This window comes from Sprattus sprattus, assembly GCF_963457725.1.
Source record: "Sprattus sprattus genome assembly, chromosome: 12".
NCBI classification, from domain to species: Eukaryota; Metazoa; Chordata; class Actinopteri; order Clupeiformes; family Clupeidae; genus Sprattus; species Sprattus sprattus.
In genome coordinates this window covers 4,804,204-4,829,275 of record NC_137910.1, presented here as the reverse complement: position 1 = coordinate 4,829,275, position 25,072 = coordinate 4,804,204, and the positions used below count along the sequence as shown (strand labels likewise).

Here is a 25,072-nt window from a genome sequence, read left to right as displayed (position 1 = left end):
GAAACCGCTTACTGTGTATCTTTAAAAAATATTCAGTTAAAAAGAAATGTTGGCAATTTGATGCTGTTTGATGATGTATTGATTCTTGTTATATAATATTGTGACTAATATAATTTGGTTTAGGCTACGTACTTATCCGTTGACTTTTGACCAAGATGTTAAGTAGGAGAACTGTTTTTATTGTGTATAGTTGGGACATAGTTAAAGTGATGTCAACCTAATAAGGCAAAAGAATGTCCATCGAATATTGCGCTAAACAGAATGAAGCTGTGTCTTGGTTGGGTTAAGGGGTAACCTATTACAAGCCATGCTATACTTTGAGGAATGACAGATCAGATGAGATGCTAAAGTTACATCTAAAGCTGGAGATACATAGCCTGGAATGGATACCAGACCGAACCCCGCCTTCAACATTTTTGGTCTGGAAGTTCGGTCTGGCATGCTCCGTTGGGGAGAAATTATCACAGATCCGAAACAGATCTAGCCAATCAAATAGTCAGGGCGGGCTTTATACGATGATGGACAGGTGGTCAACCAACGCTTGAGTTGAATTAACTGTAGATTCGAATTCGTACCAAGATGGCGGCGTCTCAGGAGCCTGTTAGTGGGAAATATTTTATGTGAATTAAGCTATCCTCACGACTTTTTTATGTCTACATTGACTCGGTTAGTTGTGTATGGTGCAACACAAATGTTGCCGAGTATTGTAGGTCTTTTAACTGAAGCTCTCTAGACCATTATTGTTAGGTTATTGCTAACGCTTAGACCAAAAATCCATTGAAACACATAGTAGCTAGCTAGCCTTGCTGCTAATAAGTAAAAGGTGAGCTTGCATATCTCACAGATATTGACAGCGCATTCATTTTGAAAGAGGAACAGAGAAACGCGATAAAGGCATTTGTCGATCGAAAAGATGTTTTTGCCATCCTTCCTACGGGATCCGGTAAAAGTTTAATGTATCAGATGGTAATACTACGTTGCTCTGATTGGTTCTAGGTATCCAATTGAGCGAAGAGGCATTTTCTTTCCTGGTTTGTTGAAACACCCCCCATAATCACAGCCCAATGGGTCAGGATCAGACTCATATTCTGACTAGAATTATGAGTATGACATCGTCAGGCTAGGAGATACAAGCTGTGTCGGATAGACTGTCGACGGACGCAAGGCCTGTGTGATAATTTGTCTTATAATAAGCCACACACTCAAGAATTGAAATGCTGGCTGGCGTTAGCTTTAAACTCCATAGAGTAGGCTTGTAACATTACATTAAGCCAATAAGATCTTAAGCTTTCTAACATTATCAGGCTAAACTTGATGAGTGTTTTAAGTTGGACTTCCTTATATATTTCCACTGTCAAGTGGTCTGGTTCAATATAGCTGCACCGTTGACGTTTGAACCAGAGGCTTCTACTTATGTAGCCAAAGCAGTCAACGATGTAGGCTAACAACTAATAATTTCATATAAAATCAGCTAGACTTGAAAAAATAATTTCATATAAATTAAGCTAGACATCATAAATGTACTTCTATAAGTAGGCCTACACTTTATTCAAGGACATATCACGGAGTTAATGTAGCACGTCACTACCCACCCCTGATTATCGGGTTAATTTATTGCCTTTAGTGATAACAAGTAGGCTAATTGTCTATGCCCATACTTCATCTTGTGTACAGTACAGTCCTACAACCTGAATACATGATATCTCAGGTTCTGACATGCCCATCCTGACTCTGCTGGTCATGTGATAAATTAAGTGCAGTGAATTTTTTGCTTTGTCAGGTTCTGAGATATTAGGTCGCCATCTACTGTATATAATATGTACTTGCAACTACATGAAGGGGTCAGGTGATTTCAAGCAATGGCTTCAAGTTGATCCTTAACTTGAAAAAAGATCCATGATTTCCTCCCAAATTCAGCTGATCTGAAGCCAAAAAACTGACTGACTGGCTAGTGTTCACCTTATATTGTTCCAAAGCAATACAAAAGTATTTAGCCATTGATGTTGCCACTGATAACTGATCAATTTTGCTCTTTATGTGGCCATATATCACTGATAAGACGGCACCCACCCTCTTTCCTTCCCCAGCCTCTGAGATGGAGCTTTTGTTTGAAATGACTTGCTTTCTACCAGCTGCTTGGATACAGTCTCTAAGACTGAGCTGAGCCACAGGCAAAGGCTGTTCTTCAGCTTGACTCATAGCATAACAATAACTCTGTCTTCCGGGAAGCCTTTGCAGATTGTATTCACCTGAAACTTTAACTTTTTCAGACCGTACACTGGGCAAGTGAGTTGATCTATTTATATCATGAACTTGAGCAAGCTGTCATAAATCTATTTTGCACATTCATACCTGAACTATAAAAGTTATGTTGACAATGAACGATTCTGTTTTGTGTTACAATGCTAAAGTACCATTTCTATTTGTGCAATAATTAGGGATACAAATCAGAAATGATAGGACTGGTAGGCTATGTGCTTATTCTGTCTAGTGGATGTAAAGTCTTTCTGCTTCCTTAGTTTGTGTTGTGTAGTAACCACATGTTTGACAACTGGAAATCCTATGCTGCGAAAAAAGAAGTTCACCTCTGAAGAGAACTGTGGTGTTGTCTTATCATTATTTGACCTATTGTTTGTTCACCATTCATTCAGATGAAGCAGCCATAGCTATTTCCTCCATTGGAATAGTGGGGTTGCTACCCACTCCCCGTGTGGCTCCCTTTCCATCTCTGTAGACCATGGATTACTTTCACCCATATTCATACCACAAATACTACCCCATGTTCTCCTCAGGGATCCACCAGTACACGCACTGGCCCAGTCATTTCCTTCCCCCAATCCAGACCCCTTCTCAGCTGCCTGTGACCTCGGTGGTGGCGAGTATTGGTGGTCCGCAAGAAACAACAGGCCAGACGGAGTTCCACTTCTTCTACGGAGCAATGCCGATACAGGTGTCGGTTCCTCCCTGGCATTACAACCAGCCCTTATGGTCTCCGCCCGTTCTAAAGCCCCCACCAGGCCAGAGACTGGGCCCTGTAAACCCTAACCACAGCCAGAGCCTGGGCCCTGTTAAACCTAACCACAGCCAGCCTCTCACAGCGCCCTGGCCTGACGGGTCCACCCTGAGGGGGGAGCTCCGCTGGGGGAGGCTGGAGAGGGTCTACGGCCCCCGCAGGGAACTTCCAGACTTCGTCAAGGAGGACTTGCGACGGGTGTATGGCACCTACCCCCGGACCGACGTGAGCATCAGCTTCCAGGGCGGGGAGTTTGTGGTGCACGGAGACCCGCGGGTGGGCGAGCAGGAGTACAGAGTGGAGAAGACAGTGGTGCGTCAGCTGGAGAGCCCGGAAGCAGATAGTGTGAGTGTGGCAGTGGAGCGGAGGAGAAAGAAGAGAGCAAAGCGTGTGAAGTAATGAGGTATGGAGAGCTCACTTATGGTCATGACTACAGACTTTACAGCAGGACAGATAGTGTGAGTGTGGAAGTAATGAGGTATGGAGAGCTCACGTATGGTCATGACTACAGACTTTACAGCAGGACAGATAGTGTGAGAGTGGAAGTAATGAGGTATGGAGAGCTCACGTATGGTCATGACTACAGACTTTAAAGCAGGACAGGTAGTGTGAGAGTGACAGTGGAGCAAAGGACAAAGAAGAGAGCAAAGTGTGTGAGGTAATGAGGTATGGAGAGCTCACTTATGGTCATGACTACAGACTTTACAGCAGGACTTTCTGGTAGTGGGGTGACAGAAGTCTATCAGGTGTCTGTGGAAACAGGACTGTACTCGCAGACATAAACATAGAAGCTGCAGCAATACAAAAAAAAACTCCTTATAATAAAACATTTTCTAAAACATGACATCTTCGGGTAATCTTTCCTTCCCTACTGTTAACTCTGTGATCACATTTCTGTTTTATCATTTTTTTGGGGGCGACACAGTACCGGAGCCGCATTTTATGAGAGTCATACTTTTTTGTCTGGTGTAAAGTTGAGAACTTTGGTTGCCGGGGAGGATTCCTTTCTGGGGGGTTTCCATTCTATTGTTTTATTTCTTTGTTTATTGAAATTTCTGTTTCATTTTGTATTCCTCTGGCACCTGGGCTGCCCTTTGTCTGGTAATGAACATTAGTTTGCCCAAATGTGCACCGGGAGGACACGTTGTGTGTAAATGTGATAACTCTTTTTGTTTTATTTACACGCTTATGTTTTAAAGTTCTTCAAAGGTTGTGGAAATGGTGTGAAGAGTTTTGGGCCTTGTTGTGATGCCGAACTGCCCTTCTATTGTGTTCTTTAGAGGAACACAAATAACGTTAGTACTGAATTGCGGCTGCAGTAACGCTGTTTAAACCTGCAGCTGAAATTCTGTAGCCTGTGTTTTTTTCTTTACGTTAATTTAGTTGTTTGTGTGTGTAGGCTAAACGAAGAGGTCTTTCACCGAATCATTTTTTTTCCTGTCCTTTTGACGAAGCTGCATGCTTTTCACGATGTGGAAGATACACCTTGTTTTCCCTTAAAGTGACTATTACTGAGCTTTTTTGTTGCTTTGAACAAACAAATCATGTCTGGCCTGTGTTTCTTTGGTTGTTTTAGTTAATATAGAAAGCGAATACATTTGTTATCTTATTTTTAGTCACTCTCTGAATGCTAGTGGATGAGACCTGGTGCCTGAACAACTAATATTGTCCCACTGGCGCCGCAAAGAGTTCAAATTTGAGATAATTTCTCATTGTTTCCACTTATACCTCCGATTTTCATCTCGAAAACTTACAAAAGATTACAATTTCTGTGAGCTGAAACAAGTGACCTGGCTGGACACACCAGAATAAAAAAGAAGACTTCCACACTGCTTTCAAACTTCCTCTTACAGGAAAGCGTGTGTGTGTGTGTGTGTGTGTGTGTGTAAAAGAACAGAGAATGAAAGCGAAAGAAAAAAATGCTGAGCCATGCACTCAACCGATACTAAACTGACACTTCTAACCTTTGACCTGCCGTCAGGATATTCCATCTGTGTTCCTTGAGTTTATGCCCACCAGCCAGACAAAACACTTATTTATGACAAATTACCTTTTTGTCTAAGAATAATGGCTAATTTGCCTGGATGTGCCATACAAAATGGCTTCCTCTTGGCCAGGTCTAGACACCCAGCCAAAGAGAACTTTTGAATTGAATGAGGAAAGACTATTCATGCCGTTGGAACTTCTGGTCTCCTGTACCATTATCATTGTTTAAAGCTGACACATGTCTTAAAGTCAACAGTGTTATTTGGAATTCTGCTGTACAGGAAACATGTCCATGTGGGAGTATGTGATTTGTCATCGTCCAGCTTCTCAGGAATATGTCCTCCTGAGTCACACTGGAAGCGACAGATACGACATATTTGTGGTTGGGGTGAGGGTGGGGATGGAATGTTTGCCTACTCCCACACATTCACTCAGAATAATAGGCTACCTCTTATCTACTGATAATCTGAAAATTGCCGCCATCGTGATGTGAACTGTAATGATGTAGATTTCTAATTGACCGGCCATGACATAGCATCACAGGAACACAGTTTGTGGTGTATACTGGAAATTATAAATATGATAAAATCAGCTGTTACTTTGGTCTGAAAATCTTGGTTATCAGGAGAGGGGCAGTGCTGCTTAACTATTCCAGTACTGTATGGAGTCACATCCACCAATACCCAACACAAAGTATCTTAAAGTGTAAGAACTCCCCCAGATCTAAGCCTATCTCTGCCTACTTCTATTGTAGAAAATCCTGTGAAGAGTTTTGGCAGGTGGTACAATTCCACATTGAGTGACCATGGAAAGGTTTAAAGCTTATAGAAGTTGTTGTTAAGGCTATCAGGACTATTGCTTAGAGCTTTTTGGGCAGGTACAAAGTGATACATCAGGGTTTGGACTAGGAGACAGTGGGGTAAGGGCAGTGGATGAACTGGCACGATGTTGAAACAAGGAAGATCAGCTAGAGAGAACTTTGGACTGTGGACGCTAACTGTGCTAACCGCTAACTGTGCTAACCGCTAACTGTTACAACCCCGGTGCCCACATGTTACCACCCCGGTGCCCACATGTTACCACCCCGGTGCCAACATGGTTGAAAAGTTCCATCTAGATTTATCAAATGAGAACAGTTTAACGATTTATTATTGGGCTTTTATGCCTTTAATTGGACAGGATAGTAGAGACAGACAGGAAGTGAGCTGGAGAAAGATTCGGGAGAGGGATCGGGAAATGACCGCGAGTCGGACTCAAACCGGGTCCCCATGGGTATTCCAACCCATTTATGGTATAGGGCTGCTGCCGCTTGCGCCACAGCTCCCCCCAATGAGAACAGTTTAGACTCAACTTTAATGTCTCCCAGTTAAAAGTCAATCTCCAGACATCACTCACAGGCCCATCTAAACCTTGGTTTACCAAACAAAGGCGGATGTTGTGTTTTCTGATATTCAAACAGTATGATGTTCGCATTTCTGCCTATAAAAACGTCATCAATGTTTTCTCCATTATTAACAATTTTGTAGGGATGTCCTATAGCAACATCCATGTTCCATATCAGTGTGACCTAGCATAGATGTGATTTCATGCAGACAAGCAGTATGCTGTAAGAGATGTTCATGTGAGTTAAGGCTGATTTATGGTCAGAGACGTAAGCGTATGCGCAAGCGCAAGAGGCCGCGCAAGCCCCTTGCGCGCGACCCTTGCGCGACTTTTCACGTCTTGCGTGCGTCGACCCCTTTTTTTACGCAAGCCTATTGTTCTGGGTGTGAATTGCTCGGCAACACCCGCAACCATTCAGGGAGCATGAATTGCTATGAGTATATTTTGCGCAACAATGTAACACCAACGCAGAACCAAGCAGCCGCCTTCAGACAGACAGGCCCTGCATGCCATGGGCTGTCTTTAGGCTCCCTACAGGTCTGGGCTGAGCCTGAAGGCTTACAACTCCTTGCAACACTCCTCCTTTAAGTTTAATTGTGTTTTGTGTGTTTTTGTAGAGGTGTGGTTCGACTTTTAATCCGAATCACTCTGGATTCTGGCTCCACATTTCTGCAGCAGGTGGCCATTTTACATGTTTTTCGCCCCTGCTCTTCAAGCAGCCTGAGCCCGCCACTGCTTTCCAGGGTTAAACTACATGTAAATATATGTTATTCTGTTATTTTATATATTTTTCAATACTGTTTGTGCTTAACTCTTATTCTGATTTTATGCGGCAGTCATATTACACACCGCTATGCGGTACGTTACATTCTGCTGAGTCACATTCATTATATTCATATGTGTGGCATTTGCAAGTGTACTATGTGAAATGCATGAGGTGTGGTATTTATGCAGTCACACAATATCTATCCTGAAGCCTCATCACTGAAAACCTCATTCTCATTAGGCTTTACCTTAAGGAGGAAGTTGACTCTTATTCTCTGATTTTATGCGGCAGTCATATTACACAACGCTATGCGGTACGTTACATTCATTATATTATGTGTGGCTTTTTCAAGTGTACTATGTGAGATGCATGAGGTGTGGTATTTATGCAGTCACACAATATCTATCCTGAAGCCTTATCACTGAAAACCTCAGTCTCATTAGGCTTTACCTTAAGGAGGAAGTTGCCTTGTTCTAATGTAAACACACCCATTCAAGTACAAATACCTTTTCCACACAATGCTGATCCTCAAAACCACGTCAGCTTCAGAAAAATACATTCCGTTCATTCCATGCTTTCTAGCTCACTGATAAGCATGTGTTGATTTGCCTGTTAGTCGATAGAGACTGATTTCACATTGTTTTCACAAACCACTCTTAGCAACAGGTTTCAAATACATTGATATTTATTAAACTTCGCATTAAATTAAACAATGTGCATAAACAATCTCTTGCATGTTCAATTGTGACAACAAACATTTTTTAGAAAGAATGAAAAATTGATAGCACTTTTGTATAATGTAGTTTACATCACTGTAAATCAGAGGAAATCTCTGTGGGCCACTTGATTCAATGGTGCATCTGAGTTTTTGTTAAATATTTAGCTTGCAGATATTGCTGTTGGCACTGGCTTTTTCCTACTGTGAAGATCATGAATGTGGAGCCAGAAGAACTGAGCCCATAGATGAGTTTTGTGTGTCACAGCATCTATGGAATTCAGTTCTCATGGCTCAACAAACAGACATGTCATTTAAAAAGTTCCTTCAGTTTTGAATCAGTTTTCACTCATCCATTGTGCGTCATTAATACCATAGTGTGCGCACACATTGTTGTTTTTTTTAATTTAGCTTACTTTCGTTCTTTCTATAGATGGTTTCAGCCACCCCCCTGCTATGATGAAACATCCTCCGCATCTGCCCTATATAGGAAAGTAAGTCAGATTACTGTAAATGTGGAGGTTGATTTCGACACGTTGCCTGTGAGGCCATCTGACTGGGTGATGACGGGGTGAGTCAGACAGCAGCTGCTGGCTCCATCTCCAGGCCATAAGGTCACGGCTGGGAGATGCGTATTACAGTCATATCTTTACATTAATTTCCTTTTTATATACAATACACGTCATGATATATAAATGCAGTACAATATAAAGACAAAGGAGATGTGCCAAGACTCTAGCTGAGAAGTATGCTAAACGTGCTAGCTAAGTGGCCTTTTAGTCTAACACGTGTATGTGCTGGATCAGACCAGTTAAATATGTGCTGACCCATCAACTGGAGCTTGACAATGTATTGTGCAATCCTAGCTGTACGGACAGTTACAGTAAAATACATTAAAAGTGGTCCCCATCCATTTCAGATGGCCTGATTAATACGTTTTTCATGCTGCCAGTTCACAAACTCTACCAGACATGTAAACTAACAGTCACAGCCATTGTTAGCAGTTTATTGTTACCATTTTACAGTTTGCTGTGAGATTTCTATGATAACTCAGTTTATAATTTACCGAACACAAATGGATTCCTCTGCATGCCTGAATTGCAGCAAGTTCAGGTTTTCCACTCTGATGGCCACACCTGGGGAATATCAGGAAACTGTTTTCCCGTTAAACGGGAGCAGTGAACCAGTTCTACTACCCCAGAGACCCAGGAATCCCCCTGTGCTTCCGCCCAAATATTTCCACCTTTTCCAATACTTTGTTGCGCATATTGCTTTAACTCCTTTTCATGAATTACATTGTTGAGGCATTGCATTTTTTTTTAACACCAACCCCCCTATAAGCAAACAGAACTTTAAAAGTAACAGAATACAAATATGAATGCTGACTTGACTAAACAACACACTGAGCTGCACTTCAACATGTTTTCACCCCTGGAAAGAAAACTTCCTGAAGGAGTTTTTTTCCCCTTCTAAAGTGCAGCCCTCCAGTAAACCAGTACCGCACACATGCCTTCCAATACCCACCTGTGTAGCGGAGATGGTGAATCCTCCCAGCTGTGGACTCTAACACTTGACGTTTGCCATTCATCCCAATGAACGCAGAACATGTTTGTAAGTCAGATAGCCAAAGAGAAGCCAGCTAGTTAATTTCCAAATTCCAAAAACAGCAATCAGTCCTGGTCACCACAGTCCTGAATAGAAAAGCACTTTCAGACGCATTCTTAAATACTGATCTCTCACACCGTCCCCCTCTCTTCCTCTCCCTCTCTCTCTGAGTGTCTCTGTGTGGCTCATGCTCTTTCATACGGTAAGTCCGTCAGTCACTTCCCAGTAAGAAGGAAACCGTGGGAGGGAACCTCACGCCCCCTCACTATGAATCAATACTCAGGGTTTCTGAGGAAAAACATCTCACTGGTTCTGCCCTGGATTCCCATAAAACAAAAAAAGGGAAAAAGAGAAAAAAAATAACACTTCCTGGGCATTAGAGGAACTAGGAATTCCCCATGAGCTAAGCGGTGTGTACTATACCGGGCTAAGGGCAATCTCTTGACAGGCACGGTGTTGGTTGGGTGTGTGTGTGTGTGTGTGTGTGTGTAGGGGAGGGGGTGTTCGTGGGTCAGGCGGTGGAGCCACAGTTGTTGTCATCACCAAAAAATGCAGTCTCATTCTTACGGTTAATGTAGCAGCACTATGAAACCCCAGCGACCATTTACACATGCAATAAAAAGATCTCTGCTGAGATAACTGTCACGCTCCAGAGTTCCAGATACATTTGAAATGTACCCAAATCATTTCATTTTACCCAACTCCTCACTGCAAAGCAGCAAACACAGTATGATGATGACAATGTCATAAAACTAAATTATGAGGAAACTCTCCACAAGAAGGTAAAGGTGGTCAGTGAACAGCCACTTAAAAGCCATTACAAAATAGAGGGAGTCCACTTTCAGATAAGTCCTTATGCAGGTGGGATAAGTTGCAATTGACATTTCGCGCAGGACTTCAGAAAACAGACCTGGCTTTCATGCTGCTGTTTGAACACTGGGGAAATTGGCTGCAAAGGTCAGTGATCCCATTTCCTTTCTCCCTTACGATCGTAGACACACAGACCTTTACAGCATCTCATTGCTCACTTACAGTTCAATCACCACACCTTTGAAAGCATCATATAGTGCAATGAGGACGTTGTCTTGATGACTAAGACATCTTGAGTGGTTTTGTGAAACAATGATATCCTTACACAACTCTCTTTCAAAACAATATAAGATGAAAAGTAGGCCTATTATCTGACAAGGGGAACGAAGGACATTTCAAAGAGAAGGGCATTCCTACCTTCTGGTCAAAAGTAGGCTAACACTAAATGCATCTTACTACACATTAAGAATTAGCCTATACCAAATATCACAATATGATAATTTTAGGCTACATTGTTAACAGCATAAGTAAACAGGACAGAGGACAGAGGCCTGCATTTAAGAGTATTACAAGTTAGGCTACAAACACAAATTGACAATGACGACTGAATTAATGTATGGATGGGTACATCATACAGTAGCTGACTACAATAACCAGAATGCAATTCTAGGCGGGTTGTTTAACTTCCGCTAACTCACCTCCTACTAAAATGGCGGCTTTGAGAAACCGAGAGAATTTCAAAGATAAACAATGTTGTTTTAACTACCTAATGATGTCTCTGGTTTAGCTAGAAATTGATATAACTGCCGAAGATTTAGCAATACAGCAAACAGGTGCATACAAAGACTTACATCCAAGGGAAGGGAACAACGCATCTTCAAGAGTGTTTGCAAACTCTGACAGGTAACTTATGTATGCTTGCTAGCTTGCTATAAAGTAACGTTAGTTCTGTTACCTGTGTCAATATCGCTTATTGCATTCAGACAATGTTAGCTTAGATAGTTGCTTTATCCGTCTGAAGGCGTGCCATTTTCTGTAGAGAACGTTTAGTTGCTTGCTTTTCTCACACTTTCAAGCAAACATATGGTGTGGTTGCATGATTTGCTATGAAAGCGTTCATATATTTAAATTGTCTTACTGTTATTGAATATGTGAGATGGTCGGCTCGCATGAGTCACATGGCAAATGAGGGCAATGCATCTTGACTTGACCAGTATAGGTTTATTTTTAGTTAGTTCTCGTTAACGACAACGAGTTAGTAACGCCCATCTACCAGGCTAGTCCTCTTGATCCCACAATTTTTGCACGTCCAATGAGAGGTTTAACTTTTGTTTTTTCTCTTTGATTTGGATTTAAGTCGGGGTTTTGAGTAACTGGAGTTATCACCAATAGCTTAGAAACCCCTACCAGCGACAACGTCCACTGTGTTTCAAGCCCAAGTTGATATGGTGCAGCACTACTCAAACGTATCAGCCCGAGAAGCCTCTCTTAAAGTAACACTTTGCAACAATTTGTTACTTTTTGTAGTATTCTAACTGACTGATTGCCACACATAATATGCAACTGAAAATACAGACAGGCTTGATAATAACATAAGGATTATACATTCTACTTAAAGTGTCATTTTTTCCAACATCTCAAATTCATTTTGATAGCATATGGTAATGTAAAGGACAGATAAACACCTGTGTCTTCTCCACCCACCATCCTATGTAGTTCTGTGTACCGGGCTGGAACACCCTGCAAAACTGGAAGAAAAACTTTCACACGCATGACATTGCCAACTATACTGATAAAATAGACCAGTTAGTGTGTTGGCAAGCTTCTATCAGTGTCAGCTGGTGGTATTTGCAAGGGTTTTGCATGCCTTTGAGGAAGTAAGCTTACTAGTTTTGGAACAGAACTTGGTATTTTTGCTTTAATTGTTGATCTGTCAGGGCTCGGTGGTCAAGATGTCTTGTTTAGACAAAAGACGAATATTAACTAGGCCTACTTACTAAGCGAGAGTGAGGTCATGCCTGGAAATATCAGACTGAGGCTGTAACGTATCGACCAAGCGATAGCGAGGTTGATTAGGCAAAGCCTCAGTCTGATATTTCCCGGCATTACCAAACAGTCGAGGATATAGAATATTATACAGAATATTATTTCGGCGGGGTTTCAGTATTGTAAGTGTGAAATAGAAGCCTTACGTGGCACATTTTGTCATGGGATTCACTGAAAGAGGGCAGGATTAGAGTGGCTCTTAGGCTTATAGCTAAATGGGAAATGATGTGCACCTTCACCTGGGCTCCTGGGGGCTATTTCAAGTTGCTCATGCCCACAGTTTACGGAACATTCCCTCCCCCAAGGTTTGCTAAATTCCTGGGATAGGCAAACATAGCCTTATTAAAAGTTAACTAAAAGAATCAGTGAATGTGTCATTTGGCTAAACATACGTAATGTTTAGTTTACACTGGATACATGCCACCCAATTTATTTATTAATTTTTCCAAGTATCACAGATCGGATTGTCGATATGTTTCATGCTGGTGTAAACAAGATAAAACTAGGGATGGAACGGTAGAAGCGGGTTCGGTATGCGTCACGGTTTTGGGGGCCACAGTATGTTATTTTGTGGAAAGAGACGTTTGTTTGTTAGTTAGACAGCAGGACTACGCAAAAACTACCACCTTGATTTCTGTGGATCATCTCTGTGTAGGCCTATTCATAAAGTTTTAACATAATTTTGTGCCACTGTGTCACCTTTATAGATTTTTGCACGTTTAGTTCCATGTCATGAAACCCTGCAATGGTTAATGTGCTATTTTCCTTATTAGAAATATGTACTTTTGATGCAAAATTATTTGTTTCTTATTAGAGGGTTCTGCTGACCAGTAAGAGTCCCATAATATTGAAAATTAAAACGTTATTGACAGTGACGCATTCATGTTATTTTCATTCCTCTAACATGAACTCTAATTCTATCTAGATGGCTGACACTGATAGTCATTCTTTGCATGCGAACAAGTCTAGAATCACCAGTAGCCTCAAACAACACTTCATTTCTATGGGTAAGGGGTGTGGGAAGCACCTGGTCAAGTTTACAGATATGCAACATACTATTTTTTGTTGCAATGATGCCTTGCTAATTCTAGCTTTCTACTGGGCTTCTTGTGGTTCACACTGCTTTGCACGAAACCCACTGCTTTACATTTCCCCACCTCATCTGCTTTTATTTCTCACAGTAAATGCTATCTGCTAGATGGTGCTTTATGTAGGTTGACCTAATTTGTATGAACGTCTAGGACGAGGCCAAAGTTAATCCCATGAGGACATGACATACCTTATCTGAATGCCACTCTTGTTGTTTTGGGGGTTTTAATCATTGCAATCTTTGAAAAAGTATACCCAAACTGCACCAGTTTGTTAATTTCCCTACCAGGGGAAATGGCACATTTAACCACTTCTACAGTTAGATAAAGAATGCATGTACTGTTGTCCCCAAACCCTATCTGGGTTAGTAATAATAGAAAATAATATTCACAACTACACAGAGACTGTTAGTAGCTATATAATAATAATAATAATAATAATAATACATTTTATTTGTATTGCACTTTACATCATACAGATCTCAAAGTGCTAAATATATATATTATATATATTTAGCACTTTTAGATCTGTCACAGATGGAAGTTTGAGATCGGACACAGATGTGCACCAGTTGATATATATATATATATATATCAACTGGTGCACATCACTTCCATCTGTGTCCCCTCCCAAACTATTTGTGTTTTTCCCAAATCAAACACCCTGGTTCAATGTAGACATGCATATGAAGAACAGTAGACAGCTGTGTGCAGCTTTCAAGTCAGGGGACGTCATTGGGTATAAGCAGCCCCGATATGAGCTAAACAATTACATAGAGCTGCCTTAGATCTGTAAAGATGGCATACTCAAAAAAAACTTGAGAGCGGTTACCTAGATAACCAGATGAAGTATGTGACAGGAAATCCAAACTGTTAATAACAACAGGAGAAACACGAATAGGACCGAGATAAGACTCTATCAGACAACCTCAACAGTTTCTCTGCCAGATTCAACAGACTGAACAGAGACATCCTCTCAAAATCCCCCTGTAGCCCAGAGGACCCTGCACTCCAAGTGTCACACACAGGTTCTTCTTATAGCTTTGAAGCATGTAAATCCCGTCAATTGTACACAGATATTTGTAACGTCTCTCTCTCGCTCAGAAACAGTCCTGCGGTCCCACAGCCCTCTGTTATAGTACTGGTCAGGCAGGAGTCAGACAGATAAAGCCTGGTCACCTTCAGGACTCTGTCAGTGTAAATGATGTGACGAGGAGATACTGTTCATTCTCAAATAATCACTTCCAAAAAAGGCTAGGGATTAAGCATTATGAGACGGCGTACATACCAAATTTATATCTTACCTCTGAGTCGTTTTATAGAACGAACACGCCCACAATTAACAATTTTCGGCTGGGGGCACTGGTTCTCTAATCCATAAACTCTGTGGTTTTACCGCCCGAACAGATCAATGGACGATGCGGTGGCCCTGGCGTTTCACACTATACTAGAACACTTACGGTGCAAACCCATGCCACCGTTGTGAGCGACGCGATCTCTAAACCCAATGCATTTCAATGGGAGCCAATCCATTGTGACGTAAATTAGCGATCTGAGCGACGCGTCCGTTGAAAATTCGAACATGTTGAAACTTATGCAAATGAGGAGCGATATTTCCGGCAGCAGCCAATGAGATTGTTTGGTGTCGTCTTTGACAGTTGGACTGTATGCTATTTCCACACGCTACACCACGCCCACTCAAAGCGATGGAAGTCGCTCACAACGGTGGCATGGGTTTGCACCGTTACACTACAAACAGAACATACGCACGACGAGGTGGCCCGGGCGTTTCACACTATACTAGAACACTTACACTACAAACAGAACATACGCACGTATGCTCTGCTTTTAAAATGATCCGGCCAGTCAAGCCGATTGTGTAGCTGGTTACATGTGTCTTTGCCGAGGGTCGGATGAGTCATTGAAAGCATTCTCGCCATCACTGTGCAGTTTGGAAACACCACCCAGGCTGAGAGGAAATGTCTTCACCGAGTCGTCAAAACTGCAAAAAGACTCATGGTCTCAGACCGCCCCTCCATGGGCACACACTACACACCCAGCGCTGCAGCGGAAAGCATAGCACCCTTAGTGCCCGGCACCACCCAGCTCACTCTCAGGGATAACACCTGTCACACCACAGGCCAGAGAAAGTCACCACTCACAAAGCACGTTTCCTCAACAGCTTTTTTTCCCAAGGACATTAAGGCGGGAAGGAAATACCACACACCCCACCTCATTCATACTACAAACACTTAATGCCTTAAAACACACACACCTTATGGGCTGTGTTTTTGGACCTAACTACCTCATTCTCTCTCACTCTCCAGGTCTCTGTCATGCAGGGCATTTCCCCAGTCCATTGTTTAGTTTAGTCTAAGGCCCAATCTCAATACTTCCCCTTACCCCTTATCTTCCCCCTTACCCTTGAAATTGCGCGTTCATGTGAGAGCTAGTGGTGTCTCAATACCTAATTTGATCAAGATTAAGGGATAAGATTGAGTGCTATGTACCCCTTATTTTTAAGATGATTTGAGAGCTCACTTGCTCCTCCAAGGGCTATCCCAGAGCACGTAGCGAAACCAGTTCGAAAAAACATGGCTGCTTGAAGCGAGGAATATTTTACATGAATAAAGCTATCTACACAACTTTTTATATGTTTATAATGACTCGGTTTGATCTGAAATGTGCTATACGAACGATGCATAGTATTGTAGGTCTTAACTGAAGCTTTCAAACGGTAGTTTTAGGATACAATTAGCGCGTATACCACCACTCCATTGGCTTATATGGTAGCTTGCCAGCTAGATGCTACAAGTATTTTTGGCTTATAATTAATTTAAAAGACAGTCTTGTTTAGTGCTCTACACAGTTGTAAACATATATATTTGCAACCATGTTCTTCATTAGACTTTTTTTAAATCGCTAGTTTCATAGCTCATACAGTCACGCATGACGTACCCGAAACCGAGTGCCGTCTCATTTCATAGGGGAAAGTTTTCAGCCCTTGGCCCTTACACTTGCAAGTGCTAGGGTCAAGACAAGACAAGACAAAGACAAAGCAAAAGGGGCAAGGGGAAGAATCGAGATTCGGCCTAAGTCTAGTCTATGTATTTCTCTATGCTGCTCTCTTTACTGCCTCTCCTTTGCCTGTTTTTATGAAAGCTGACTCTATGAGCTTCGCACACAAATTCCAATATACCTTTACTGTCCTGTACCTGTGCGAATGGCAATAATATCTATCTATCTATTGATCAATCGATCGATCGATTTATCTGTCTACTGCCCTCTCACTTCCTCTCTGTATAATCTCTTGCAAACCTGGATAAGAAAAGAAACTTCTTCTCATTTCATTACTCATCTCATTACATGAACTTCATTACAATTGAAATGTTAAATTGTGTTGGAGGGAAGAATGGTATTTTACCTCTTTATTTTTTGTCTTTCTCTCTCTCCACCAGTGAAGGACTTCATCCCTCTCGGCACCCATAGACGAGCCAGTGTCGATAGCAACCGGCGTGCTCTGCTCCCCAAGCCGGAGGCTTCCTCATGGTCTCAAGCCCCAGCCCGCGCTCTCCCGCTCCCCTCTCCTACCTGCCTCGCTCCCCTCTCATACCAGAAGGACCCCAGGAGGAGGACAGGGCCTCTATTCCCTCGCAGCTCCAGCCAGCCAGATGCCAACATGCTCACGAGGAGCTCCTCCGACCGACACAGTAGGGCCACCAGGCGCAGGGAGTTCTCACCCGCCCCTGACCCCAAGAGGCAGCAATCCGCCCCAGCCAACACGAGGAACCCTGGTTGGGTAAGTAGTGTGCATTTACAGTACCAGTCAAAAGACAAACCTTACATTTTTTTGAGAAGTGTTTTCTTTACTTTTATTATTTTCTACATTGTAGATTAATACTGAAGACATTTAAACTACGAAAGAACACTTAAAAAAAGTGTGATCCACCATGTAGAAAATAATAAAAGTAAAGAATAAACTTCTCATAAAAAGAGAAGGTGTGTCCAAACTTTTGACAGGTACTGTACATTTATATTTTAAAGCTTTTATATGAAGCCACTTACGAGTGAGGTACAATGCAAGCAAATGGCAGATCAGGCAGAAAAAAAAGTGAAAGCAAAAGGTCATGAAAGATATTTTGGTTCATTGTACATAAATGCCATATAGGCACTAAGTGCATAAGAAGTTGCAGGCAATAATAAAAACTGTTAATTGAAGAGGCAGGGCTGAAATAAGTATGTAACAAATGTATACAACCATTTTTATTTCATTAGGACAGCTCTTTATATACATTTAGCTGTGCTGATGCAATGCAAATGTGTGACTGTTGTTTTTAAATTTCTTTGCAGATGGCGCCTTCCCGTAACTTCAGGAGCACTGAGTGTAAAAGTTCTGAGGCTTCACCAAAGAAGGAGCAAGCTGTCCATGGCGACAAACTGTCCATTGCTACCCCCAAAAAGGACTCCCATGAAGCATCCGGTAGCACGATTAAGACCTCGCCCACTAAAATGGTAAATGGTCTTTTTATTGTTCATTTAATATTCTTCCGTTTCGCTGGTTCTTTCTTTCCAGTCTGTGGCGTCATGCTTGTACACTGTGAGAATAGTTGACAGGAAATTTGATGACAAGTCATGAACGTCATCACCTCAAACTGGTCGAGTGGCTTTAATGTTAACATTCAAGCACTTCCTCTTTCATTATGAGTGCTTTGAAACGTTGAAACATGTCTGGATAATTCAGACAGAAACTGTACAGTTATTCCCATGAAGAAATCATTAATTCTCATGTTCTCTCCTCAGGAGTACTTGGGTGTGGTTGTGTTTTTGTCACACTAAGCTTTATCCCAAGTAGAGAGGCTGTACAATGCATGCATTCATGACATTTTTTCAGTGTGTATTGAAATATTTAATATTTTTATGTGTGTCTCTTTAATGATTTGATGTTCTCTCTGTTGATCTGTCCATATGATTCTTCTAGCAGGAGACACTACAAAAGCTGTCTCGAGGTAAAGTTCTGCTCTACACAGTAGTTACAACTTTACATCTTTCATACAAACTTTCGCTGTGTCCTGAATCATTTTTCACACCTCCTTCTTTGTATGGCTTCATTCAAATATTTGTAAGTGCGCCCCCTAGTGGTTGCTGCTCTATGCATTGGAAAGGCACATAGCCGATGAGTGTGACCTTCAGAATCGTCACGCGACAAGTCGGTTGAATTTGTACACCTTACAAATTTCAGTAACACAGTTATTTTGTGTAATTAACGTTAACATTTAATGTATTCTTTACCTATCAAATGGATGGCCTATTGCTGGTTATTAACTCTGAATTGCCGTGCTTACCAGCTCAGCCTAAAGATCATGCATCAGGATGTAAGTTAACGTCACAGTTAAATGTTCCGTTAACAAAACATTAGCGTAGTGTTCCCTTCTATTTAAATACGCCTTGGGGCAGAAGCTTACGTTGTTCTCGATACCTACCTTATATCAATGTCATCTTCGGTCTTTCCTTATGGTAGACCAGGGTAACTTTAAGCGAATTGCTCTCTTGAAATGGTTTATGGAGAGTCGACGAATTAACTAACGTTAACGTTAGCGTTAGCTTTTTAACATAGCTGCTTGTTTTAATCATTATTTGTAGGCAGCATTAATGTCTGTTGAGTTTGGATTGTTCTAGTAATTTCATCTTTATAACCTTAACAATTATTTCGAGGAATCATTCAATCTGTCAGAGTCGACACAGGGTGCTAAAACCGAGTGTCAGAACAGTTAGGTAGACTTTTGTTGTATGAGGTAAATTCGTCTAACTGCTTCTTACATACGAATACTTTGTCATTACAATGAAAACTCATATTCACACTTGCTGCCCTAATCCCTCAGATGCCTAAATATATTACCTTTTAAAGTTAAGTTTGTGTAATGTCATGTTCTCAACTGAAGGCTCTGCTTTTTTTTTTTTTTCAGAGGACACTGACATTATATTTGATTTTGTTTGTCATATCTTGCTATAGATGGAAGCAGCCTGCAGCCCCGCTTGGTACTGAAACGGCTTCGGGATTCTGACTTAGAAAGCCTGGGTGAAGTTAAACGGCCATGTTTGAATGACAACCATCAGACGCACACCCAAACTCACAAATCTGTAAACCCCGGACCGGAACGTACCCTCTCACCTCCACCTACTGCCAGGTCGCTTTGCACATCCTCGAACTCCACACGTCCTCAGACAGAAGAGGCACTTATATCAACAGTCCTCGCACAGTGTGAACTGACGCATACATCCACAGAATTAACATTGTCTGAGACTATCACGACACACACATCCACATCCACAACCACAAACACCACAGAACCAGAGACGAAACCCAAAGAGGCATCCGTTGACTTTGCCCAGTCAAAGCGGACAGACACCTCTGGAAATAAAAGCCAGCCAGCATCTAAACCAACATATACATCTGCATCTCAAATGGCACACATATCCACGAACATCACTCGTCCTTCCTCCGCACCTACGTTCAGTCCTACTCGTTCCACTCCAAGTTCCTTCCCCAATCAAGGACACACACCCAGACCTTTACAACCCAGACACACATTCTCCCCCAATCAGCCTTCTAGGCCGACATTCCATCCCACCCTCAGCTCTGTTCCCAGATATAGACACACGCCCAGACCCACACAACCTTCTCACACATACTCGCGAGCCCCTGGTCCTACCTTCCTTCCTCCCAGACACACCCACACACCTGCAAGACATCCTTCTATACTTAGAATGACCCCTATGCCATCAGGCCCGGTGCCTAGAACCTGTGCCACTTTCGCTCTCAGTCCTATGAACCCTGCATCTAGACTGACAAGCAGCCATACATCCCTACGCCCAATGTTCAGACCCATGCAACAGCACGTGTCCTCACCTACCCACAGGCCCACAAATTCTGTAGCAAGACACACACACAATTATACATCCACCAATGCAGTGTCGAGGCCTACACCCACACCCACAAATCCTGTGTCTACACTTACCAAAACCCCTATACCTGCCAGCCCGTCTAGATCTACAGATTCCTCCACACCCTCAAAACCTGTGTCTACACTTACCAAAACCCTTATAACTGCAAGCCCGTCTAGATCCACAGATTCTCACACACCCACAAAACCTGTGTCTTCACTTACCAACCCCCCTACACCTGCAAGCCCGTCTAGATCCACAGATTCTCACACACCCACAAAACCTGTGTCTTCACTTACCAACCCCCCTACACCTGCAAGCCCGTCTAGATCCACAGATTCTCAAACGCCTACAAAACCTCTCTCTACACTTACCAAAACCCCTACACCTGCAAACCCATCTAAAACCACAGATTCTCACACACCCACAAAACCTGTGTCTACACTTACCATAATCCCTGCACCTGCAAGCCCGTCTAGATCCACAGATTCTCACACACCCACAAAACCTGTGTCTTCACTTACCAAAACCCCTACACCTGCAAGCCCGTCTAGATCCACAGATTCTCACACACCCACAAAACCTGTGTCTTCACTTACCAAAACCCCTACACCTGCAAGCCCATCTAGATCCACAGATTCTCACACACCCACAAAACCTGTGTCCACACTTATCAAAATTCTTATAGCTGCAAGCCGGTCTAGATCCATGGTTTCTCACACACCCACAAAACCTGTGTCTACACTTACTAAAACCCCTACACCTGCAAACACACCTAGATCCACAGATTCTCACACACCCACAAAACCTCTGTCCACCCTTACCAAAACCCCCATACCTACAAACTCTGCATCTAGAGCCGCAGATTCTCACACACCCACAAAATCTTTGTCTACACCCAGAAATACGCCCACAAACCCCGTCTCTGGACCTGCACAGACATGTCGCCCTCTACATCCCTTTTTCCAGTCCAAACAGACACATGCACGCCCTCTCAGACACTTGGCACCCAGCCCTCCCCCTGGGGTGGCCGATGCCAAGCAGCCCCGAGTCACCCCCTCCCCCAGCACTGCCAACCCGCCAAAGTTTGTCCAACGTGCCTTCGTAAAGTGTAACGAAGGGGGTCCGCTGATAATGAAAGAAAAATGTTCACCAAGACTGCCTACACTGTCTGAGCCATCATCATCATCATCATCCTCCTCCTCTTCCTCGTTTTTACCGGCTGCGTCTGTGAAGAGTTCATCTAGGAAGCTCTTTGCACAGGCAGACAGCACAGTGGGCCCGGGCGAGACCACAGAGAGCAGCGGCCCTCAGCCCACCCCTCTCAACCCTCCGCAGCCCTATCCCATCCCCTCTGATGCCGACCCCCCAGGGTCTGACCCCCCTGTCCAGGCTCCCTGGTCCCCCTCTCCGCAGATGGACAACCTGGATGAGATTCTCACCCCAGACTCTCCGCCCGCAGCAGCTGGCATGGATGTTGACATGGTCTCTCCTGAAGCCAGCCAAGACTCACCCGTACAATTAACCTCACAGATTGGCACCTTGGCCCAGACTGATGTTGTGTTGGACGAGGCCGATACTCTAAGGGCTGAGATCAGCACCTTAAAGGCTGAGATCAGCACCTTAAAAGCGGAGCCTTCCACGAATGCGTCACCGGTCTGCTCCGGTCAGGATTCATTCGGCAGGACACAAGTCCCGTCCTCTAAGGCTAGCCCCGCCCACAGCCTTGAGGTGCTGTGGGTGGACCCCCTGGAGGATGAGCTGGGATTGGGTGATGGGCTGGACTGTGCTATGAGTGACACAAGCAGCAGCGAAGACGAGAAGCTCCTGTCGCTGCAGGAGATCATGGAGCGCATGGTGGGCCCGCCCCCCACCCCTGACAAGGACGCCTTCTCAGAGCCCAGCACACCTGTGGCCAAAGCTCCTGTGAGTGGCCATTTTCTCTTTCATCAGCAGCCGGACTCTCCCATCTCCTCTCGTTTTCCTCACCTTCACTTCCTCCTTTTGTTTTTTCTCGCTGTTCTCTTTTCCTTACCATCAGTTCCTCTTCTTGTGTGTGTGTTCTCTTCTCTTCCCTTACTGTACATTCAATTATTCTTCTTCTGATGTCCAATCCCCTGATTTTGCCATATCATTCCTTCAGCTTATTTATGTTTTCACATATTTTGTCCCCTTCACAGTGCTCTATAGTAAGAATAGGACTTTTTTTTTATGTAAACTTTGCATTTTTGTGTCCAGTAATCTTGCCATCTTTCTTTGGCTTGGTTAGGTGGAGCCCATCAGAGCCAAAGCTGTAAACTACAAGAACACTTTGGAGCAGATGCTGATTGAGAAGGAGCAGAACAAGAAGTGAGCACACACACACACACACACACACACACACACACACACACACAGACACACACACACACACACACACAGACACACACACACACAGACACACACACACACACACACACACACACACACACACACACAGACAGACACACACACACACACACACACACACACACACACACAGACACACACACACACACAGATACACACACACACACACAGACACACACACACACACAGAAACACACACACACACACACACACACACACAGACACACACACACGCAGACACACGCCACGCAGACACACACACACAGCCACACACGCAGACACACACACGCAGACACACACACGCAGACACACACACACACAGACAGAAATGGTCAAAAGTACAGAATGATTGAGTGTCGGCTCTCTTCTCAGATTTATTGTCTCTTCTCATCCTCCCTGTTGTCTGCTGTCTTTCCTCAGGTCGAAGGAGCTGGAAGAGAAACTGCTGCAGTGCTGTCAGGAAAACCTGCTGATGATGGCGGAGGAAGAGGAGGAGAAGGAGAAGCAGGAGAAGAAAGAAGAAGAGGAAATCTCTCATGAACAGAAGTATGCATGCTAACTCTATTTTATATACCCTTCAGCAGTGTGCATACTAACTCTATTCTATATACACTTTGTATGGAGAATACCTGATGAGACTCCTTTCTTTTTTTATGTTCAACAGCTTTATTTGTAAGAGTCTATATTGTGCAAGCACTAACGGGAATAAGCACAAGTGATTTTTTCTTTTTGTTTCTGTGTGTCAAGAAAGTTAAACACAGGACATCCCTCTTATTCACCAAGGGAAAAAAATAAATGGCTGAAAAAGATGTGTGTGTGTGTCTGCGCTCTTTTGCCCTACAGCAAATTTGTCCAGAAGTACACAATGACTTCCAGCACCATCAGGGACCTGCACCCCGGGGAGGAACTCTTCTCTCTGGCCAGCTTCGGCCGACTCTTCACCCAGGACAGTCTGCTGTTGCCCTCACAGGGCATCTCCCCCAAGAACGCCGCCCAGCGCTCCTTTCTCAGGTACACCATCGTCTCTGGGGAAATGAATGGCGCCTCAAAATAGTCATCCTCAACAATCAGCAAGAGCTAATATTTTGTCTATGTCTGTCTGTGTCTTTGTCTCTGTCTCTCTGTCTCTCTGTCTGTCTCTCTGTCTGTCTGTCTGTCTGTCTGTCTGTCTGTCTGTCTGTCTGTCTGTCTGTCTGTCTGTCTGTCTGTCTGTCTGTCTGTCTGTCTGTCTGTGTGTGTGTGTGTGTGTGTGTGTGTGTGTGTGTGTGTGTGTGTGTGTGTGTGTGTGTGTGTGTGTGTATTTCTCTCACAGGGCCAGTCCTAAACAAGCTCTCCTGCTGGTAGGGCAAGGGCTGCTGAAGAGGGCATATGCCTCCAGTCCTTGTCAGCCTGAGGTTTCCCGCTGGCTCCTTCAGGTGATTCTCTCTCTCTCTCTCTCTCTCTCTCTCTCTCTTTCTTTCTCTCTCTGTCTCTCTCTCTCTTTCTCTCTCTCTCTCTCTCTCGCTCTCTTTCTTTCTCTCTCTGTCTCTAACACACATAGCAGGACTAGCCATAGTTTTCTATTTTGTTACAGTAAGTGTTAATGGTTATAATTTCTGATGTGTTTTTGTGAATGCTTTGATGCTGGCAGATGATGTCCGTGCATTCGGACCCCTGGATGTCTGCGCAGATCCTGCAGTCTCTGAAACACATCGCCCTAATAGCTGGCCTCAAGATTGGTAAGTATACCTCATGTGGGACTTCATGAATTAAATTAAATGCACCGACTATTGAATTTGTCACAGACCAATTTTCCATAATCGATAAAAAAAGTACAGGTGTATTTAGCACGCTTTTGTCCAAAGCGATTTAGATTGACTGGGTTTGAACTTGGGTTGAGTGCTTGTAAGGCAATAATGCTATTCACTATGCCAACATGGGCATGAATCCTAATGAACTATTAATGAATCATTGGCACTGATTTGTAGCAATTGTGCCAATCTTATTGTCCAGAATTCCTTAGCAACAGTCACATCGTAATTTAAGTCATATTGGAATTAAGTAGGACTTATAAAATGAAGCAAATAATGGGATGAAATCTTGCTGCTTTAGTCATAAGTGGTGTGTTTTAGTGTTATTAAGGACATTGTGTCTGCCATCGCCACACTATTAAGAGCTATTGGGACAGCAGGACTGGGTAATGAATATAAGTGGAGCTACAGAGACCGATGGATGAATAACCGTCAGACTATGTTGGACTGAGTTGTTGTGAACTTTACTAATAGGTGGTAAAATGACAGCACGGGTTAGTATTATATTATTATTATATTTGTCAATGTGAATGAGCAAAG

At 43.2% G+C, this 25,072-nt stretch overlaps 1 protein-coding gene across 1 annotated transcript in view; it reads left to right on the top strand.

Annotated features, from left to right (window-relative positions):
• Positions 1-11,026: 11,026 nt before the first annotated feature.
• slf2 (SMC5-SMC6 complex localization factor 2) overlaps positions 11,027-25,072 on the top strand; it is a 22,994-nt gene continuing 8,948 nt past the window's right edge. Inside the window, exons 1-10 of the mRNA XM_080848497.1 lie at positions 11,027-11,181; positions 16,871-17,211; positions 17,763-17,924; positions 18,391-18,418; positions 19,423-22,280; positions 22,624-22,703; positions 23,163-23,288; positions 23,586-23,753; positions 24,055-24,157; positions 24,373-24,460. Of these exons, the coding sequence (XP_080704623.1) occupies positions 17,092-17,211; positions 17,763-17,924; positions 18,391-18,418; positions 19,423-22,280; positions 22,624-22,703; positions 23,163-23,288; positions 23,586-23,753; positions 24,055-24,157; positions 24,373-24,460 (3,733 nt within the window). The 5' untranslated portion in view covers positions 11,027-11,181; positions 16,871-17,091. The remainder of the gene's footprint in view (positions 11,182-16,870; positions 17,212-17,762; positions 17,925-18,390; positions 18,419-19,422; positions 22,281-22,623; positions 22,704-23,162; positions 23,289-23,585; positions 23,754-24,054; positions 24,158-24,372; positions 24,461-25,072) is intronic.